Raw genomic sequence first — 22,378 nt, 5'->3', positions numbered from 1 at the left:
AGAGTCTTTGTACAAAAGAAAAGTGTGGGTTTATACTTGTTGAGGAACATAAGAACTATGAAACTGAGTTAAACTTACTAAACAGTTTGTATATACTAATACTTTGTTGTACAGAGTACAGCATATATACTCATATACATGTTTAGTATACACATATAAGAGAGCATCGACTCTCTTTATATCCGTAAATATATATTATAGATCAGTAAATGCATGCATATTAAGCTTATCTATTTTATTTTTAAATTTTAGCACTTGTTGCTAAATTACTGTCAGAATAAGAATCGCGTGGTCGAGTAATCAAGTAAAATTATTTAGATTTAGATTTTCTGTTTTTATTTACATCCCAATAACCATCAGCCATCGCTATTAGAAATACCTAGGATATAAAAATGCAATAGCGTGTGTAGTAAAAATTTTCTAAAGATTATCAAGAATAATTATGGGTGTAATGGGTTGTAATAGAAATTACATCTAGAAATTCTGGTTGTAACTACTGATATCGCATCACGATTAAGACGACTTGGAATTTTATGAAAAAGGATTTAAATTTTATTGTTTAATTAAAGCTAAATTTACTATGCAAATTAATTTATTTAATAAACTGAATGAAATTGTGGGAAATCTAAGGTTAGATTTTAATCTCTTATTTGATAGTACAAGATTAAGTTTTTGATATTAATTTTAATTTGGATGAAGTTAAAAACATTTGAACGATGTAGTTAAATTTTAACAGTTTGAATATTAAATTATAAATAGTAATTGGGGAATTTATTTAGAATTTTTTTGGAATTATAGACATCGCATTAATGTCAGGTTTCATCCTGCAGAGCGCACTACCGTCGCGATAATGTTGATAGCTGCATTCGTTATATTGAAATAAAACTCTGTTAATTAATTAATGACGGTAATATAAATATTTACATCTAGTTTATAATGAAAAGTTATTTATTAATTTCGATTTAATCAGAAGACTTTTTCAAAAATATTTTTTACTAGAACAGATACCAAATATGTTTTTTATAACTAAATTTTCGACTGAAAATTGTACATATGTGCTGTAAAAAGTTAAAATTCTATTTTTAATTATTACTAGAAATTACAAACAATTATTTTTGATCAGCATGTAAAAGAACAGTCTAATTTTTACAGTTTAAAGTGTACATTTTAATAATTCAGTAGTCCAAGCAAAAAAACTGGAAAAATTAGTTTTAATAAGAATTTTTATAAAGTACAGTTCTAAATTTTGATTTGAGTTTTAAGATGTTTCTTACAAAATTTACGAAAATTATATTTTTAAATACACTGAAAAAAAAAAATCTGGACTGATAAATTTTCTTGGCTCAAGAAAATATTAAAGAAGATTCAAGATTGAAAATTTCTTGAATGAAGTTAAACTTTCTTGAGCCAAGAAAATTTCTTCTTGCTCGAAAATAACTTTTGTTTTCCTTAAAGTTTTCTTGGTGCAAGAAGTTTGTTTTTTCTGTGTATAATTACGCCGTTTGATGTATGTCAAATAAAAATAAATAAATAAACTTTAATTTTTTTAGTTTTTTCCTTGGGATACTTAACTATTAAAATTTACATGAAGAACTATAAAAATTCAGCTAGTCTTTTTCCCTGATTAGAAAAAAATTCAAAACAATTAATAATATTAATTCTTTATAAAAGAAGGAATTCAAAAATATTGAAAAGAAAATAAATTTCGTTATTTTTAATACTTTTTGTAATACATTTTTTTAATCAGGTTTTTCTTAAATCGTAACAAAAACTCTTTTAGTATTACTTAACCGGTTACAAAAAAAACATCGATAAATTTTGATTTATAATTAAAAAGAACTTAAAAATTGCCATCTAAATTTCATGCTGTACAATATTTTCTTATCTATATAATTATTATACAATTTTGATAAATCTTTTATAATTAATAACAGAATACTAGCCTTTAAAATAAAAATTTCTCAAATTAGTCTTTAAAATAAAAAATTTTTCAGATAAAGATATGAACAAAAAATTCCTGCACCAAATTTTCTTTCATTATAAAAATAAAAATAAATCCCTTAATCTAACAAGAATAAAATGTACCAATATTTCCAGGCCTAAACCTAGGACCTCACGTAGCCGACGACGCAAACGCAGCAGTTCTGGCGGCAGCAGCAGCAGCAGCAGCTCTTCATCATCATCACCAAGGCGGCCCAGGTGGCCCAGCAATGAGGCCGTTGAGGCTGCCTCTTCCACCGGGCATGATGCACTCATCGCCGCTTCCTATGGCACCTCACCACCCTCTCGCCGCCCCTCATCATCTCGTACCTCCTCACCATCCCGAGGAGGACGGCGTCGTTGACGATCCCAAGGTCACATTAGAGGGTAAAGAGCTCTGGGAAAAATTCCACAAACTCGGCACTGAGATGGTTATTACCAAGAGTGGCAGGTAAATTTCTTCATCAAATATTATTATTTATTACTTTACTTTTTTCGTTTTACTTACTATATAATTTATTAATTTATATCTATAAATAATATAAGATTATGTTATTAGTTATTGTTATTGTTATTATTATAAAGTCAGTATCGTTCATTTAGGGATAATTACACTCATTACGACTAGACAGTTAATTACACAAGATCCACATTGATAAAATTCTTCTTATCAGGTACATCATTTATGTAACTGAACTAAACACACTGATAGAACGATTTTTTAATATTTAATAAATTGTTTACTAAACACAATTTATTTATTCATTGTTAATAAATATTTATCAACTTTTTGAAAATATTTTTTATACTCTTACATAAAAAATGAGTGTAAAAATTTTATTTTGGCACTTTTTAAAACCCCAACACTTCAGTAGATAATATAATTTAATTAAATTAGTCAGAATATTAGCATTCTTATTAAAAAAAATAAATAAATAAACAATGATTGTAATAAATTACAAAATTTTTTTCCGGTGAAAATTATTAGTGTATCACATCTTTTATTATAAAAAATTATACGATTATTTGTTTATGAAAGATCTTCACACTATACCGTACATTGAAAAAAAAAAAAAAAAATTACTTGATTTCGGAAGAAAAACTCTTGAACCAAGAAAATTATTTAAAATTTTAAAAAAATTTATCGCCATGAATCTAGATGAAAAATTATTAAAGTAAAATTTGCTAACAAAAATTTATTAGTTCAAGAATTTTTCAGTTCAATTTAAAATGATAAATTCTTAGAAATTATTTCTCTGGTTCGAAATTTTTTTTTTTTAATTAACATAATTTTTATTCAGTTTAAAGATTCATTTCAAAATGAATTTCTTAACATTTATTAAATATACTTATTTTAATAAAATAATTAGAAAAAGTTAAAAAACAATCAGTTATATATCTAAATTGTTTCCAAATAAATCAAATTATTAACAGTTAATAAATTGTTATGTCATTAAAGTCATATACCATTTATTGAAATTAAAGACATGAAAATTTAATTGCATATTAATCAGATTTTTATTTACAAAGATAAACATAATGCTTGCTACTTCTCCGGTATAATTTATTGTAAACAGTTTACATTAAGGATTTTTACAAACTATCATTAGTACATATAAATATATACCTCGGTTGTAAACCATTGAGGAGTGTTTAAAGTTTTTATAATTTACCGGCTGGAAAATCATGATCGAACCTTCCTTTTCATGCCTGTATCTGTCTTATAAATCTGTGAGCTGTGGTTTACGCTTTTAGGCTTGTCTTTATTTTCCATCAGCCGAGTAGAGGCTCTAACGGAATAGAAGCAGACTATAGTGTCCCTTATATTACTCTGTATAGTAAGCAACTTTAACTTACTAAAGAGCGATCAAAAGCAACCACTCTGAGGATATCATTACGTTTGAAACTTCAAATAGAAGCAATAGAATAGAATTAGAATGAGAAGTAGTGATGTAAATCTCTCACATGCATACCTTGACGCTTTTTTATAGCCGTGTAAAGACCAGATAGATAGATACAAAAGCAAAACTGTTAAACATCTATATTTGTGGTTTGCCAACCATAATAAGTGTTTTTTTATCTTTATAGATGATCAATTAATCCCTTAGTTAGAGTTATAAAAATTAATCTTTTGATTTTGTAATTTAATTATTAAATGCTACTTAACATAAAGAAAATTATTTTATTGCAGACAGTAGTTTTGTTTTATGATTTTATTTATAAATTATTGAGTAAATTTTAATGGCATGATATTAAGCGTTTAATTAAATATTGATAACTGATAAGAATAAACTCAATCAATGAAACATTTAACATGCAATATAATGTGTATAGCTTTTATTGAACGAGGGCGATATGATAAATGATTCAATTGTCATCTAAATATTTATAAATATACGGATACTTAATAGTGAATATATAAAGTAAATGTCAAATTCATATGTTAATCTTTTATGTTCATCAGATATATAGATATATAATGTTTATGAGCTGCTAATATTGGAGGTATAAGCGAAGCTTAAGTATAGAAAAAAAAGAAAATTGATTTGGGGAAATTATGATGTACTGAAAGGTTAGAAATATTAGCAGGTATAGAGCAGGTAAATTATAATGAAAGGATATTTATTATGTATACCTTTAATGGGTGTATAAGCAGGTGCGTGTGGAAAGAAAAGAAATTTTTGATGCTAATGTTGTTTAATTTTTAGTTGAGGTTTGTTTAGTTATTGTGATTAGAGAGACTTCAATATATTACATAGAAAAAATAGTTTATTTGAATTAAGAAAATTGTAAATAGACTGAAGTTGTTTTGGGGCAAAATTAATTTTTTTTTTTTAAATAATTTCTTATTAAGTCAAAAAAATTTATTCTAGAGTCAAGTAAATTTTAGAAAGAATTAATATATAATATATTTTCTGATATTATTTTTTTTTTTTATTGAAGTTCATAAATAAAGTATTAACATTATTAACTCAAAAAATTTATGAATTTTAAAGTTAAATTAAATATACTGATAAAAAAAATTGATTTGATTTTGGAGAAAAAAATCTTAAGCTAAAAAAATAATTTCAAATAATTTTATTGCCTCCAATCAGGCAAAAAAAATTTATTCAATAATATATTTAATTAAATTTAATTAAAATATATTGAATAAATTTTTTTTATCGGAATAAGAAATTTATTAAGCCCAAAAATTTTTATTTTTCTAAATATCTTCTTTAAATAAATAAAATTTATGAAAAAAATGGAATTTTCAAGACATGATACTAATATGACTCATTGAATTTAAGTTATAATTTTAAAACATAACTATTTGCAAAAAGTTATCCATATATCAATCATATATTCTGATTTAAACAATTTTTCAATTAACCTCAATACTCTTCTTTAGAACCATAATATTTAATCATTTTAATCATTTAAACTCGAACAAATTCACCGATAAAAAATTCAAGTTCAATCACAAAAAGCCTCAAACACTATACTCACTTATAAAGTAATATTAATTTACCGCGAAATTACCTTTTATCTTCTCAACCACAATAGAATTCAAAATTTAGCCACCGAATAACTAAACTCGATATTGAACTCCAATATACTATTAATTTATCAAAACTACCTGGTATTTACCGGTCAATTATTATCAATCATAAGTACCTCGATAAATAACGAGTATAAATGTTAAATATCTACTATTTAATACCATACAGCATTAAATTAACCACTCAGAATTGAGAAACTAAAAAAGCAAGCTTACAACTTCACCACGTCAATAATAGTCGAGTGGTATCAATCTTATCATTAATCTTATTTCCGTTGACATAATCATCGAAAATACAGCATGTCTTCGAAGCAATATAATCTTTTCCATCAGTATGCTCTAAATCAATCTGCATCGATAAATCGCTGTAGACACGTCTCCTCCTCTATATCTACTTTCTTTCTCATCCAATACTTCAACTGGATCTTTCGTCTATACCAATCATTATACATACTCTCACAAGGATAAATACAAACATAAACATAAATATTTAACCACTTACACTTGAGTGCGAGTGGGATTGCATGTATGAGTTGTTATAAAAGTGACGATAATATATATACACATCCATCATCCATCATAAATTTAATGCATTCTACATATAGGCAGAGGGTTGTCAGATAATTACACCTGATGAAAATTGTACTGGTATCCTGATATTCTCTTCTCTTCTCAGTCTGAGAATAATATAACCAGTCTTACTAAAACTCAGTCTCAGCCTACCTGAGCCGTACTTCTTACTCCTTACTTTACTTTGGGGTATTATGTACGGTACGTACCATACATCTCAATACCTACCTGTGAAGTCTGCACGTATGTATTTTGCTCACTGGTTAATATTTTTCTCATATTCTCAAGAACGTCCAACATATGGCCAAATATGTACATAAACTCACACATGAATACTCACTCACCAGCGGTAATGATTTGTGCGGGTGTACTTTGCTTCAGGATTAAGATTCTCACTTATGTGTTTTATATTATATGCTGTGTTGTGTACTTTATTGAGTATTGGTTTATCCACATCCACATATGTTCGCATATTAACATTAACACACATAAGTTTAACGTTGAAGAAGCGCCTCGTACAATCCAGACGTGGATTTGAAAGATGTGTGAATAAGTAAGACACTACCACAAGATCGGGATCGTTAGTGCGCACACATCGCATCACATATGTGCCTCTTGTTTGTTAGAGAAAGAAGAAGCAAATGGACCTCCGGGGATGGTCAGAAGTATGAAGTGAAGTATAGAGCCGAGTACAAGATAGGAGCGAACAGAGACGTGAGTCCGAGAGAGCAGAGTAGTTTTGATGCACACATAGGAGTAAATAATGCAGGAAGAGTGAGAGGTCTTAAGTATAGGGTTTGGTTAACGATGTTTGTTTTATACATTGGCAGCCTCTTCGAACCTGTAATCTCTCTAAACGAGATATTATACCAGGTCTCTCTCACTCAGCATGTCTGCTTTCTGCTGACCATCTCCATCTCCCTCGAGCTCACGGCTCCAGCATCCTCTCCTCCTGACAAATATTCTGGATAGCTTATTCTGTTGCTGTGCTGTGTATCAGCATCAAAAAGTCTCGCCACAAAACGACAGTTCGGTTAAGTGTGAGCCTTGGGCCCCGAAATTACTTCCTTCCCTTTACCTTTATGTTACTTCTATATAAAAACTTTCTCTCCTTTCCTTTGCTTTTTTTTTGGTTTGCTTTAGTTTAGTCGAGTTGTAATCTCGGCAAAGCTACTTACTAAAACTATAAATTTAATTGCGGACGTTTATAAACATTCAAGTATGTATGAATAGTCCAGACACTAACACCTACTTTTGGTTAAGTCGTTCGGTTATAATAAAGATAGGGATTTTTTTTTTTTTAAGAATTTAACTGTATACAGATTCAATTAAATGTTACTGACATTGATAGAAAAATTTATTTGATTTAAGAGAAAATATCTTGAGCTAAAAAAATTATTTTGACTAATCAGATAATTTTTAAAGTAGGAAAATTTTTTAAGATTAGTTCATTTTTTTAATATTGAGTGAAAAACAAGAAGATTTTTGTAAAAATAAATTTTTATCTGAAAAAAAAAATATTTGTTGCAAATTAAAGTAATTTTGACTTTTAGAAACTTTTTACATAACTTAAAATTTTTAAATTCTTCATTTATATTCTTTTTATTAATTTTTCTGTATGAAAAAAAAAAAATGAATAAATAAATCTCATTCTTAAATTAAAGTTTAACAGACAATTATAAAAACCTTTCAAATTTCTACTTTTAATTGGTAAATCATCTATAATCTAAATATTAAAAATAAATTTAAATATATAATTCAGTTAATTAAAAAAAATTTCTTAATTAGTTTTCAACCATTAATAAAATTTAAAAATTTTTATTCTTTTAATATCTCTATCCTGAAGAATAAATAAATATATTTTTGATAAAAGTTTAAATATTAAAATAATTAAAAATTACTTAAAAACACCTGTACAAACTCACGTTTATTTTTTTAAATTACAATTATTTACACAATATTGTATTATTTGTTTTCCAATATTATAAAATAAACATTAATTTATAATATTCAACATATATTGTTCAATTCATCATCAAGATCGATGATTTATTATTAAAATTATCAATTATATATTTATATTAATTATTCAATTTGGAGCAGTAATGAAATATTTTAAGTTTAAATATTGAATAAATTAATTGCACAAATGGTTTTGTCATTTAAACAAACTTATTGGATACATTAATTAAAAAGTCGAGGATAGGAATCGATATTAATATAAATGTTGTTACTCAATATTTTAATTAAAAAAATATTTAATTTTAATTTACTTATGAAATACATGGATATATTCTTATAAAAATAACGTTATTTTTGAGAAAAGTCTCTTGTAATTACTATCATTAAATATTTATAGTTTTCTCGAGTATGTGTGAAGTAACTTAATTGGATATATCATGTATTGGTTGTAGAAATACTTTGCGTGAAGTAAAGTCATTAAAATTTATGAAATAAAGTTAACTTACAGCGAAAAAGTATTCTATAAGCGTTATACACTTTACTTTCAAAAAAGTTTGAGATAAATATAAAAATTAAATATCGTTATCTTTCAAAATAATAATGTATATAAAAATCATTTAATTTTAGACTACACAATTTGTAACAGTTATATTCAACTGATCGAAGTTCAAAATTCACTTCTCAAGAATTTATTTCATTTAAAGTTGAGATCAAAATTTTTAAAAATTGTTTGCGCAGACAGAATGTGAACATTTATGTCGAAATACAGATTTTTAATTTATTTTTTCGATAAATAAATTGACAAATTTTATCAACAACAATTCAAAATTAAAAATATAAGGATAGAAAATATCTTGATCCAATACAGAAAAATAAATTTACTTAAATCAAGTAAATAATTTTGAAGAATTTCATGTTCTTGATTTGAATAAAAAAATTCTTAAACTACGAAATTTTTCTTGATCTAAGTATATTCTACTTGATTCAAGAATTTTTAGTCTTGATCCAAGACAATGAATCTCTTCAAAATTATTTTCTTGGTTTAAGAATTTTTCTCTTGATTCAAGTTAATTTTTATTTCTGTGAAGATATAAAAATTTTTAGTAAATTTCATTTGGTTCAAGAATTTTAATACAAGACAAAAAATACTCAACATTTTTTTTTTGGTTAATATTTTTGGTGTTAAATTTTAAAGGTTAAAAGTAAGAAGAAAAAAATATATAGCTTTTTTAATTTATTCAATAGTATGACGTTTATATATTTAATTAAACAGAAAAAAATTAAAGTCCGAGTATTCTTTATGTGTCACAAAAAATTTCATCTCAATTTAAAGAATAGTTAATTACTTATAACGGAATAAATATAAATAAAAAAGAAAAAAGATGAAAAGACTTATACATAAGTATATCAGCATAGATATAGAATGTATATTTATAGGTACTGTCAGTAATCAATAGACACTATATAATTAAATTTCAATTACATAATAGTGAATGATTGAGATGTATGAACATTGTAATCTATGGAAGAAATTAATCATGCGATTAGCTATGGATTTATGAGTACGAGAAATTAAACGGTTGCATTATAAACGGAATAAGCTTATATTACACTGATAGAAGGATTTCTTAGCATTTAAGAAGATTTCTTTGTATTTAAGAAATCATTTCTTAAACATCATTTCTTGGCATTTAAAAAATATTTCTTAGTATTTAAGAAATATTTCTTTGTATTTAAGAAATATTTTTTAAATACTAAGAAATGATGTTTAAGAAATGATTTCTTAAGTAAGGTAAAAGCCCCAATAGATGATCACGTACCAGTATATGATCACTCCATGTATTTGTATATCTATATTCACAAATATAGGTATACAAATACATGGAGTGATCATATACTGGTACATGATCATCTATTGGGGCTTTTACCTTACAAAAAAATCTTTTTAAATACTAAGAAATCCTTCTATCAGTGTAGTATTGACGGAAAGTTAACGCCGACTTGCAAGTTATAAGTTACAATTGTGATAACACTTATGCATAGAAATCACGAAGATATAATATTAGTTTGACAGTATAAATGAAGTGAAGCGACTTAATCTCCTTGATTTTAAAATCAAACAAACGCCTTGTGCCTTGTGCCTGGGATAGGAGATTTCTGAGGGGCAAACAAACCCATCAAGACAGTGCCGCTCGTGACAAAGATACCCAACCGCGGTGGTTAATACAAGATTAAGAGAGAAAAAGCGAAGAGAGTAAGCGTAGGCGCCAAGCGGTAATCGGTTTAACAAAACTTGTCCTCAACCTTGTTAATCTCTCGTCTTTTCTGTCGGCTAATGATTAAAACGCCTACTGTAAGATTAAAATCTTAGATCAACAGTAACTTAGATTTGTAGTATAATATAATAAAACACTCTACACACTAAATTATCCGATTTATTTTTTTTTTTTTCCTATAAAAACACCAATTATTTTATTTTTTTTTTTTTTCTTAAACAAGGTTAATTATAGTGGAGAGTAATGAAGAAATTTTTCAAATAAACTTTTTTATTTTTATTCGAAGAATTTTTTTTTATTTTCAGTATACAGTAAAAATTTCAACACGGATTTTTCTCATACAAAGTCGAAAAATTTTTAGTAAGGTAAAGTACCCAGTACTTAAACACTAATAAAAATGGGACCAGTACTTGAACAGACTTTTCGAATTGTTATAATACAAAATCAGTAAATTTATTATGAGTAATATGTGCATATTATAATTATTAAATGATACAGTAATTGATTCCTGTAAATTTGTTCAATTATAAATCAAAACAATTATATTTTTATTAACTTAAAAGCTGACATGTCGAGAATCCCCGATAGATGCTATTTTTTTCATGAAAAAGGTACTAAATCGTAAACTGAACAATCAGTAAAAAAAAAAACGGTATATCATCATTTTAAGTATAAAAAAATTGTACCATCTAATGGAATGTCTTTTCTAATTAACATATATTTTTTGCAAAGACATAAACTATAATTTTTATATTAAATTTTAGCGTTCAACTGTACCTCCAAATTTTCAAAGCGGTACCCAGAACTTGAACAGGCTGGGGCCGTATACTTTTAACAGCACTATAACCTCTAATAGTTTTATAGACTAGTGATCAGCATTGTGATTTGTATTAATTACTGCAATTTAAATAAGTTTTATGACTAAAAATTAGTGTAGTTAAAAAGTATTGAAAGTTTTGAATTGAGTTTTTTTGATTTGTAATTGAAAATTTGCTTTGTCATTCATAAAAAATGTAATTAAAAAATTAAATATAAATATTTCTCATTTTTAAATGAACATATTAAATATTCACAGTATTATTTTTAATATTTTACAATAATATGTTATATTTCTTTTGATATTTCAATGAAACGTTGAAAATTTTTGGTGTGCCTATTGCCATATATTTTATTAGTTCAACTACAGCTCCCAGAGTGTTTAACTACGGCTTATCAGAATTGATTGTTCAACTACTATTCCTGTCATAGTCTATTTTAAAAACGTTGTCAAAATATAAATAATCTATTATCTGCGTTATTTTGCGCTTCAATCAATTCAAAATTGTTTATATTTTCATGAAAATCACTAATTTGAACAAATAATTACACCTTTATATATTAAAAGTAGGGTCAAGTAAGTTTTACTTTGAAACCTGTTCAACTACTGGGTACTTTACCTTACAAAAAAAAAATGAAAGTTGATTTTTTAAAAGTTTCAAACGTGATATGATGATGATTATAAAATAGGCAAGTGAAGCCACGTGGTGAGAGTAATCAACAAAGTATCACACAACAGATATTTTTCAAAAGTAAAGAACGCATGCGCTAATGTTTATTTAACTTGGACGATCTCCGCGAGAAAGGGACGGGAAAGAGACTGCGACCCTTAGGGTCCCGGCGCGGTAATTAGCCGTAGTGGGGCTACGTGTTCTACACGCGCGTGTGAGCTTGAAAATCATGTTTCGCGATTGTAAGACCGAGGAAGTGTTTCTATATCCTACGCGACCCCTCCATACTTAGCTTCTTTTCTCCTTAGTGCCTATACATTCATATACTCTTCCTCCCAGTTTTTCTCCCGTGCATTGATGTGCTTTCTATAGGCTTAGGGCGTCGGTGAAGTGGACGAGAAGACATATAAGCGAAAGCACTGTATGTGTGCATCACTTTTCTATGTGAAAATTTAAGGTCAACATACTAACTAACGTTACTCACATCGCTTGTTACTAACTTCGCATTACATATTCATGCACAATATGCAATGATACTTTTCTATAAATCCTTTTTTTATTGTACATTTTATATTTTACATGTACATACTTTTTTTTTCATCGTTATTAATTGTACTGTAATTAATCTGTCGCTTTTTTCCTTCGGTATTAAATAATTATCATCACTTTACATACTTCAAGTGTTAACGTCATTATCAACACTTTTTTTCTTCTTAGTACTCGGTCCTTATTTTATAAAAATTATTATTTTAAATTATACAGTTGAAATTTTTTATTTTATTTTACAATTTTTAATTATTTATTTCACTGTTTTAATGAATATAATTTTTAAATGGCTCCTAAATAAAATTTATTCGTTTTTTTTGAATCTCTATTCTAAAAAAAATTTCAATTTTCTATAATAAATTCTTAACAATTAAAATAAAATTATGCAACACGAATTATATTCATAAAAAAATTTGAAAAATACACTCATAAAAAAAATTAATAAAATTATGTTTAATATTTTTTTGAAAATTTTTTTGAAGATCCCAAAATTATTAAAAAAAAATTAATTTGTTTTTAACTTCCCGCTAAGAAAATTGAAAATTTTCAGAAATCGGGAAATTGGTTTTACCCCGTTTTTCGAAAATCGAGTTTTCATCGGATCTCGACGTTTCGAGGTCCTAGCAAGCTTTCCTGACTATTTTCACGATGATGTCCGTATGTCTGTGTGTGTGTGTGTGTGAACCTCGTAACTTTTGAACGGCTTGACCGATTTCATCGCGGTTGGTGTCATTCGAAAGGGCTTCGCAAAACTTAGATTTCCTGTAAGTTGGAACCGATTCAGACTAGTAGATTTCGAGAAATTGCAAAAAAAAGTTGTTTCTTTTTTTTTCATTTTTTTTAAATATCTCCGAATTCGGTTGATGCGTTCGTGAGATATCGTTGTCGAAAAAAATCGAAAAAAGTGTTTTTTTGTAATAACCTTGAAATTTTTTATCAGATTAATTTTTTTGTTCTAAATTTTTTATAGAGCTCAAAAAACTACATCGATCGCTGCCTACCGCGTGAAAATCGGTTGATTTATTAAAAAGTTACAGCAGTTTGAAAATTAGGAAAATCGCGTTTCATCAAATTGTGATAAGACTTTTGAGCTCGAAGAGCTCAAAAGCATAGAAGAGCTATCTCTTTGAGCTCGGAGAGCTCAAAATAACACATAAATTGTATTTTTGATCTCGAAGAGCTCAAAAACGTCATAAGTGCAATTTTAAGTGCCTAGGTATGCAATTAGCGGGAAGTTGCAGGGGTGGCCTTCAGGGTCAACCGTGTTTCTAATTTTTTTTTTTTTAAATCGATAGATTCTGTTCAAAAGTAACCAAGTTATCAGAGAAATTTAATCTTTACATCATCAATGATAAAAATCGGCAACATGTATAGCATCGAATACTAACAAATAAAAAATTGTTAACATACTAAATTTACATTTTTATTCATCTGTAAAAGTCAGTAATAAGGAACAAAATTGTGAGAGAAAAAATCAGATAATATTACACCGTGTGTCCGTAATTACGTTGTTATGCGCTTTTCTATATATGTAAGTTTTAATAAACGAAGTATCTGATATGTATCAGGTAGTTTAGGTAGTTAAAATATATGTAACATGTATTTAAATATTGTAAATATAAATGTTGAAATTGGAGGTAACCATAATCAGAAAAAGTAAAGAAATATTTTCGAATAAATAACACTTTTCAATTACTCAGAGTTATTTTATATGGATTATCATGAGCTTGTTACTATACATGGATGGCACTTTGTAGTATGTATATGTTTTCAAGGCAACAAAAGCCCATACACGCGATAACGAGATAGAGTGCATCATATTGCTTTTTTATTGCACGCAATCGAGTACCGAGTGCGTGTGCTTACACTTTTATATTCTGAAAATACGTTTTGATTTCTTTAAATATTTATTTCAATGGGCTTTATTACTATTATTATTTCTCTACGGTGCTGATATGCACTCTGTACTGACACATGTGTAAATGTGCATACGCTATAATCAATATACTGATGCATATGATACACCGATTTTAATAAATATATAAGGTGAGAGCTTATCGTTCATCATGTTGACGTGACGAAATCATTTGATTCATTTTGAGATACTGTTATGGAATAAATATTTTATTTCCGCTGCTTTATCAATACTTTGTACCATGATTTATCAATTTAAAACAGAATATCTCGAGCTTTAATCGTTATAATTATATTTTTTTAATTTCTACTATTCACAAGCAACTCTTGATAATTATAGTCATTTATCTATTATATTAAATTGTATTGTTATATCTTGAGTTTCAATTATTTAACAAAAGCCATAGAACAATAATTTTTTTTTATCATTAATTTTAAGAGTTAATAAAAAAAAAAATTTTTTTTTCAATTAACAATTTTAAACCAATGTTTAAAATTCAATATCCACAGTAAAAAATTTTATTAAATTAAATATTAAATATTAAATAATTCTTTTTAAGTAAAAATCGACATTATACACTTTTTCCTTACACATTACAATTACAATTCTCCTTATTTTTATTATACAAATATTAGGTATTAGTCTTTGGTAACAAATCAAATTTTTTTTTTTTTTTATTTTTAACACACAATTTGTTGACGCAATGACGCAAAATTTTTTACTGTGTATACTTTCAATTTATCGTTTTTTAAAATTTGTAAACATTAAAAAATTGACAAATTTTTTTTATTGTCTAATATTGAGCATAATTAAAATTCTAACAATAATTAAAAAATTTATTATCTACAAATAAATCTAAAATTTCGAATATTAACAATTTAGTAAAAACGTTAAAGTCTTCTCTGTAAAACTTTAAAATAATTTAAAAAAAATTTTTAATTTTAAAAAAATTCTAGAAATAATCAGAACCTCAAAATCAATTAACATAAATAATTGTGAATGCGTTAATAAACAAGAAATAAAATATTCTAAATTATTATTGTCCTCGGGCGTTTCCAAAACAGTCCTTCACCATTGAAGGTTAATCATAATCGATCACATAATTAAATGTTTAAGAATAGCCTGAAATATTCACAACATTTACAAACAAACCAGGTGCTTCGGATTGACACTGAAAACTCCTTACATTAAGTAGAACATTAAAATAACATACTGAAAAGTACCATAGTTTTAAATTACATAAACCCAAACAGGGAACTTTAAACTCATTGTCTATCGTCCACGTGTTCGTAGCATAATGTCCATAATTCGAAAGTTGATTATGTGCTGAACATTTCTTTATTACTACTTACAATCGTAGGTAATATTTAAAGTTTTCAGTGAGACACAGTTAAAAACTCGGAATTTATTTGAGTCAGTTAAAAACAAGCCCAGCCTAACCGACAAGTTCTTGAAGACTTAACTAGGAGAACGCAATTTAATGTGTAATAATACTAATAATATAATTAAATATTAACATAAAAATTATGTTTCGTCTGTCTATGTCCACGTCCAGTTTGTTTGTATCGTTTGGCTATTATTTCTCCAACACACGCCACTTGTCTATTTGCCTATACATATATATCCATAACGCACCTTATCGCTATCTGTTATATGTGTCACGTACAATGCAAGCAGGCATACTTATAACATGCATTGCACGTCGCCGCTTGCCATGGGGAGGAGATAATAGAGTGTGAATTATTTCAAACTTAACAAAGTCGAGCAATTCATTATTATACAAGTATACTCTTTATTCTTCATACTTATATGCTTAATTTTAAAATCCTGCACATTCTAATGGTAATATAGCATACCTATCATCATCATGCACTGATAGAAGGATTTAATACGGAGTACTAAACTGATTTAGTAACAAAATTTTTATTCATTTATTTGGGAGAAACAAATATTTTGTACCCATCAATATTATTTGTTACAGTTTAATAAATGATTTCTTTGTATGAACAAAGCCTTATTACATGGAAATAAATATTTAGTTCCACCAAATAATATTTAGTAACAGGTACTAAATATTTCTTTGGCAAGTATTGTCGGTAAATGGCTATGCTTTAATTCCAATGGTTATGTGATACATAACCTATTCACTAACTTAGATTATTTTATTCAGCTCGATTTTGGGAGATTTATTAAACCTTTAAAAACACAAATATTCCCAATAAATATCTTTTATTTATGTCTTTCCTCAGTGGAATTTAGTTTACATTTTTTAATTTGTCTATTATTGATGTGTTAAAAACTTGTTCAATTTTAAATTTTATAAATGTCTCAAACGAAAAAATATAATTTTATGAGATTCTTTTCTTCATAATACTTTATATTTTTACTTAAAATTATTTATTTTTATTATTTTTATTTATTTTAAGTTAAAAAGTTAGGTTACATGCTAAAATTAGTGAAAAAATTAATTTATTTGATACCAATAAACGATTTATTGAGTACCAATAAATCATTTGTTAAATACTACTAAATATTTATTTGGTGGAACTAAATGGGCTTTAATAAATGATTTAGTACCTTTTACTAAATATTTGGTAACGAAAGGTTTGTTACTAAATCATTTAGTATCTGTTACTAAATCTTATTAAATAGAACTAAATCCTTCTATTAGTGTGGAATATAAACAATCTTAATATCTTGGTTGTACTTTTACTAAGTGCGCATTTTCATTCCTCACTTTTTTTCGCCAAAATATATGAACATGACATAATTCAGCCCGACTATTTTTAAACCTTAACCTTTTGCTTTAGCAGCTAAGTATGCACTGCTAAATAAGACATCGCATCATCATATAGGTTAAACACTCAAATACTTCACGGTAAAGCGCCCTCACACCCTCTTACGCTACTTAGCCAGCTGGAAAAAGTGTTTTAGCATCTTCACATAATTATAACATTCATACTAGCATATTGTATAAAGTATATAAATATGTAAAGTACCAACAATTATTTCATTATGTTTAATTTGAAGATTTCATTATAAAAAATAAAAATATTTATTATAAGTATTATTATTTTGTTGTTGATGTTATTATTTTTTCAAGTATGCACATCATACATATATACATTTATTTCATGGATAATTGTGAGCATGCAATCGTCCCTAAAGTATAACCTCTGAGTGAAGCCAAGCGTTCATAGTGACTCGATCGATCGCTGCGATGGACTCTCTGAGAGGTGCATACATGTAATCTCACACATGCAAAGAGAATGTATGCATATGTGCATGTTCTTCCCGCTTATATGTGAAGTCTTTTTCCCTTTTTCACTCCTTCACATGCTCAATGCTCTTAGCTTTTGAATTAGCGGTCAGGATCTTTTTATTATTAAATACCCGGAGGAAATAAGTCTTGGACATTTATTATGTTTATATAAAAAAATACTGATATTAATCGTGTAGTAGTAATTACATTAAATTAATACTTTGCAGCTGATTAGAAAATACATAATTATAATTACTTTTCTTACTATTTTATTTTCAAGTTTTTATTAATGGAATTAGTTTCATTCAATATTAATTAATGGATTATTATTGTACTTGAATGTGTTTTGAATTTTTATACTAATGCATTAATGGACACTTAAATACGGTGCACGCTCTCCGCTTGGTTCGAACCCACGACCCTACTTTTGTGCAATCAACACTCACTGTGTAATATAACCATATGCAGTATCAAATTTTATTTGAAATAAATAATAAATTTATTTATTTATTAAAGTATTTATATAAAATTTTCCAAGCATACAAAAAATTATATTGAATTTTTTAATTTGAAGTTCTGAGTTCGAATCCCGGCCAAGTAAAATTATTTTTACATTAAAAAAATAAATAGTAAAAAATTATGTATAAAATAATCACATCGTGCTTTGAAAAAAGATAGGTGTAAGAAATATTGCAGAGTATGAAAAAAAAAATTTGATCTACTTAAATGTTAATTCGAACTTTAGTGAGTGCAAAACTTTAAAATAGCTTGTAAAATATACTTTACACTCTTGTATTTATCTTTATATGCTCATAAAAAATTACTAGACCTATATAAGACGTAGTTTCTCAAGATAAAAGTAATTACATAGTTTCAACATCATTATTATTATAAAAATTATTAATTCCAAGGCATATTTTTCAGTAAATTTCTTTTTATTTTAATTTTCGGCAAGTATTTTATAAAATTGAGTTGTCTCAATAATCAATATCCACTCGATTATTCTTAATAAAATGTTAATAACGATAATATTAATAGTTTGATCACCCGGTGAGTTGACGTGGTAGGTACCGACATACGTGCTCCTCCACTTAGCATTTATATTGGCACGCCAGTGGCGTGAATAGATAATGACCATTTTACCATGCTCTGTTATCTCAATGTCGGTTTATAATACTGAGACCAGTTATACTCTACCCAACAAAAGTCAAGTATTATGTTAAGAAACTGCACAACTATACTGCACAACGTTGAGATTAAAATTTCATTAGTATTAAATAATTTACCAGATGTTAGATGCAATACTGTATTTTTTATTTAACACCAGAGGTTTTTAATTCACCGCAAATTAATAATCTTGCGGCTACTGTTTTACGTATAAATTTATCCTTAGGTATATGTATGTAGTTTTTTTTGTTATATCATGTCATTTACCATTCACTCTTGTTAGCTATTAGTTATTTCTTGCTGGAAAGATTAATTTCATCAATTATCCTCCAACATATTATATACTTTACACATTTAAATCGTTATCTCGGTAAACGTTAGGATAAATGAATGAATAGTTTTATTAAATAGATAAAACGTCAGTTACATTAATGATCACATGTCATTATTATAAAATAATTTAATCATACAAATGAAAAAAAAAAAAAAACACTTAACAAGCTAGCATTTTATCATAAATTTATAATTCATAATTTATAATATGTTAGTACCTAAGAAGCCAGCTTGGCACGATGCAATGAAGACGTGACGGGTTTCCATATAATATTGACGCTGGTGTTAGTGTGATAATCAAAGGGTTGCGGGTTGCAGCATACTCCTTCATCTCTATTTCTTCCTCCCTCGGCATCACAATTTTTATCGTTTTTTTACATTACATTTTTTCCATCTCACTCGAATTATATCACAGTAGACTCTTTTTCTCACTTGCCCTCGCGCTTGCACCTTTCTTTTGTCAAGAGCGGCTCAAGAGCTACTGCCCTGGTACTCAACTACGTAACACATGTGCACTTTCCCAGTGTAAGTGTTATGTGTATGTGCGTGTATGAGTACTCGTATGTATGTATGATTCCAGATACGACTTTTAAAATCTATATAGTCTGCACTCAAAGTATTTTACTCGATTTTTTTCCTTTACAGTTTGTTGGAAATATTTCTCCGATTATTCGATCAATTTTTTTCAGTAGGATGGTCCCACTTAAAAAAGTTTTATTAACTTTTCAATTCATAGTGCACAGAAAAAAAAATTAACTTGATTCAATTAAATAATTTTAAAGAACGTCATCTTCTTGATTTGAATAGAAAAATTTTTAAACTAAGAAATTTTTCTTGGTTTAAGTAAATTTTACTTGATTTAAGAATTTTTCGTCTTGATTCAAGACAATGAAATTTTTCAAAATTATTTTCTTGGTTCAAGAATTTTTCACTTGATTGAACTTAATTTTTTTTCTGTGTAGTTATATTACAAACTAGTGCGTTCTAAGAAACCTATTAGAATTTCGAGGGTTGCTGGCGTATATCGGAAATAATTATTAGAAAAATTGCAGAGTAATATTAAAATTCATCAATTTTCATTAAAAATAGTATCAATTTATTAAAATAAGTTTGATTGAATGGAAAAAGTTATCGGAAAAAAAGAGAATTTGAAAGTAAAGTTTAGAGAATAAAATGCAGGCATTGATAACCCTCAAAAAAGAAATTAAAAAAAATTTTCTGCTAATTAAGCGACTGTTAAAATATGAAAAATTCAGTGAATTAATTACCTTTCGACATTAACTTGATCAGCTATTATGAAGCATTGAGGAGTTAGTTCTTGGGTAAAGTAGATGTGCAGAGAAATTCCCTGGAGAAGCAACCGTGAAAACGAGAATAACGTGCGAGAGCTCGTAGGAAGAGAAGGGCGCCTGTGGCGTAGTTGGCGGCCAATTTCTCAATGCAAATACCGTTGGTGTCGAAGGGCGAGGCTGAAAAGGGGGTAGTATGCAAATAGAAAGCTGTTACGAAACTCCTTCCACCACACTTTCCTACCTTTTCTTCGGTTTGCACATACCCACCTTTCTTTCTTTCTCCCGTTCCTCTTTCTTCCGTTCTTTCGCGCTCCTACGGGATCTGGAATTTATCCCTCACTGTTGTATGCAGTAGTTTAACCCACCTCCCCTTCTCCTCGCCCTTCCCCACTTTTACGTCATCGCACCATTTGTTTTATTCCTCCTCTCACATATGCACACGTCCTCTGTGTGTAACATGTACAACATACTAGTCGAAAAAACATCAACATACATACTTACATGCATATATATACATATACATATATCGATGCAGTGGATGGACGCACTTTTTATGTCTATCACTCAGAGACGTGAGAATACTCGTATGGATTCTCGCACGAGGGGGTGGAATAGAAAAGTGTGAAAGGGTTGGTGAAGAGTACGAGTTCTATCTCTAACCTTTTTTCACTCTTCTCTCTCCTTCTTCCTTCCACTATATCTTGACGCACGTACATTCACTCTTCAAGCTGCTCATTCAGTCTGTACTCTTTTTTTTATCATTTTCTTTATTTTTTTTGATACACTTCTTTTCGTACTTTTTTTACCTCCAGGGCGAAATGGAACCGCGGTAAGACCACTTTCTGCACGCGAGGTGAGAGATATTTCTAAAGTAAAATACACTTATTTATTCGAGACTTTGCTTTTTTTTTTTACTGAAATTTTAAGCCAAAAAAGTACAAACTCCTTGCGTACATTGAGAAAAAAATTAAGGAAAAATCTTGAGCTAAGAAAATCATTTCAAGAAGTTTATTTCGAATCATGCAAAAAAATTCTGTTAACAAATTTTACTTAGGCAAAAAAAATTTCTTGATTCACAAGAAATTCTTCAAAATAATTTTTTTAGTTCAAAATATCTTTTTTAAAATCAAATTAAATTTTTTATCAGTGCAAAAATAGATGGTTGTCAAAAGTAATTTCGATTTCACCCTAAAGGTAGCGCTGATGTGTAAGGAAAATAATTAAATTCCTTTTTTTATCGAAAGTTTTATGTCAAATTTTGAATTTATCTATTTCAAAAGCGATTTGAAATTAAAAATTCCAAGTACTACATCACAAAAGCAATTTCAACTTAATTTTCGGCAGAACAATAAAAAAAGAAAAAGAAATTATCCTACTAAAGTGTGACAATAAAAAAGGACGATACAGTTTAAAAAGATAAAGTTTAGTCGTGACATCTTGAGCGTTTCAAAAATTGAGGTGGTTAAAAAAGCGTGTAGCCTGACTAATCCTGTCTTTAAGTGGCGTTGGTCACGGTGGTAGTGTCCTTAGGGCCCCGACTGCTGACTCCTGGGCTCGAAATGAGAGGAGGAGATCGAGCGTGAGCGTGAGGTTAGCTGAGGGAGCTACTCTGGGTCTTGGGCCCCTTTCAAGGTAGCCACAGTATAATTTAGGCGTTTATGGCTCGCCAAGAACAAATAATAATTTAGTGGGCGTCTTGGCGCGTCGCTGGTATCCTCATGCCCTCGTCACGGGCCTTACGTCTCCTCTCCATCTCTACTCTCATCATACCTTCACTTCCACGGTTCTTATGCCCTCAACGCCGTAATATATAAATAATACGTGGCGCCAGCCAAACTTACACCGTGGCCTTATCTCCCGCGGTTTACATGGGTCCAGTTTACAGTGCAGAGACCCCTCTCTCTCTTTCTTTTTCTACTGGATGGTCATCTCGGTGATGAAATTTGGAATTTAAACTCAGACCTCTTGGTTTATTTCAGTTCTATACTACTGTCAAGCATATTATTATCATGCACAAGACCTAGAGTTACATATAAATATAAATATA

General features: G+C 28.1%; 1 protein-coding gene across 6 annotated transcripts in view; it reads left to right on the top strand.

The window, feature by feature from the left end:
- Positions 1–22,378, top strand: part of LOC123262138 (optomotor-blind protein-like) — an 89,994-nt gene that overhangs the window by 6,353 nt on the left and 61,263 nt on the right. For 5 of the 6 annotated variants that reach the window (XM_044724241.1, XM_044724238.1, XM_044724240.1 and 2 more), the window contains one exon: positions 2,098–2,431. In XM_044724241.1, the coding sequence (XP_044580176.1) occupies positions 2,098–2,431 (334 nt within the window). The remainder of the gene's footprint in view (positions 1–2,097; positions 2,432–22,378) is intronic. The other variant, XM_044724242.1, reaches the window with a different exon arrangement.

The sequence above is a fragment of the Cotesia glomerata genome, linkage group LG3, assembly GCF_020080835.1.
Source record: "Cotesia glomerata isolate CgM1 linkage group LG3, MPM_Cglom_v2.3, whole genome shotgun sequence".
Classification (NCBI taxonomy): domain Eukaryota; kingdom Metazoa; phylum Arthropoda; class Insecta; order Hymenoptera; family Braconidae; genus Cotesia; species Cotesia glomerata.
This window is presented reverse-complemented; position numbering and strand designations above follow the sequence as displayed.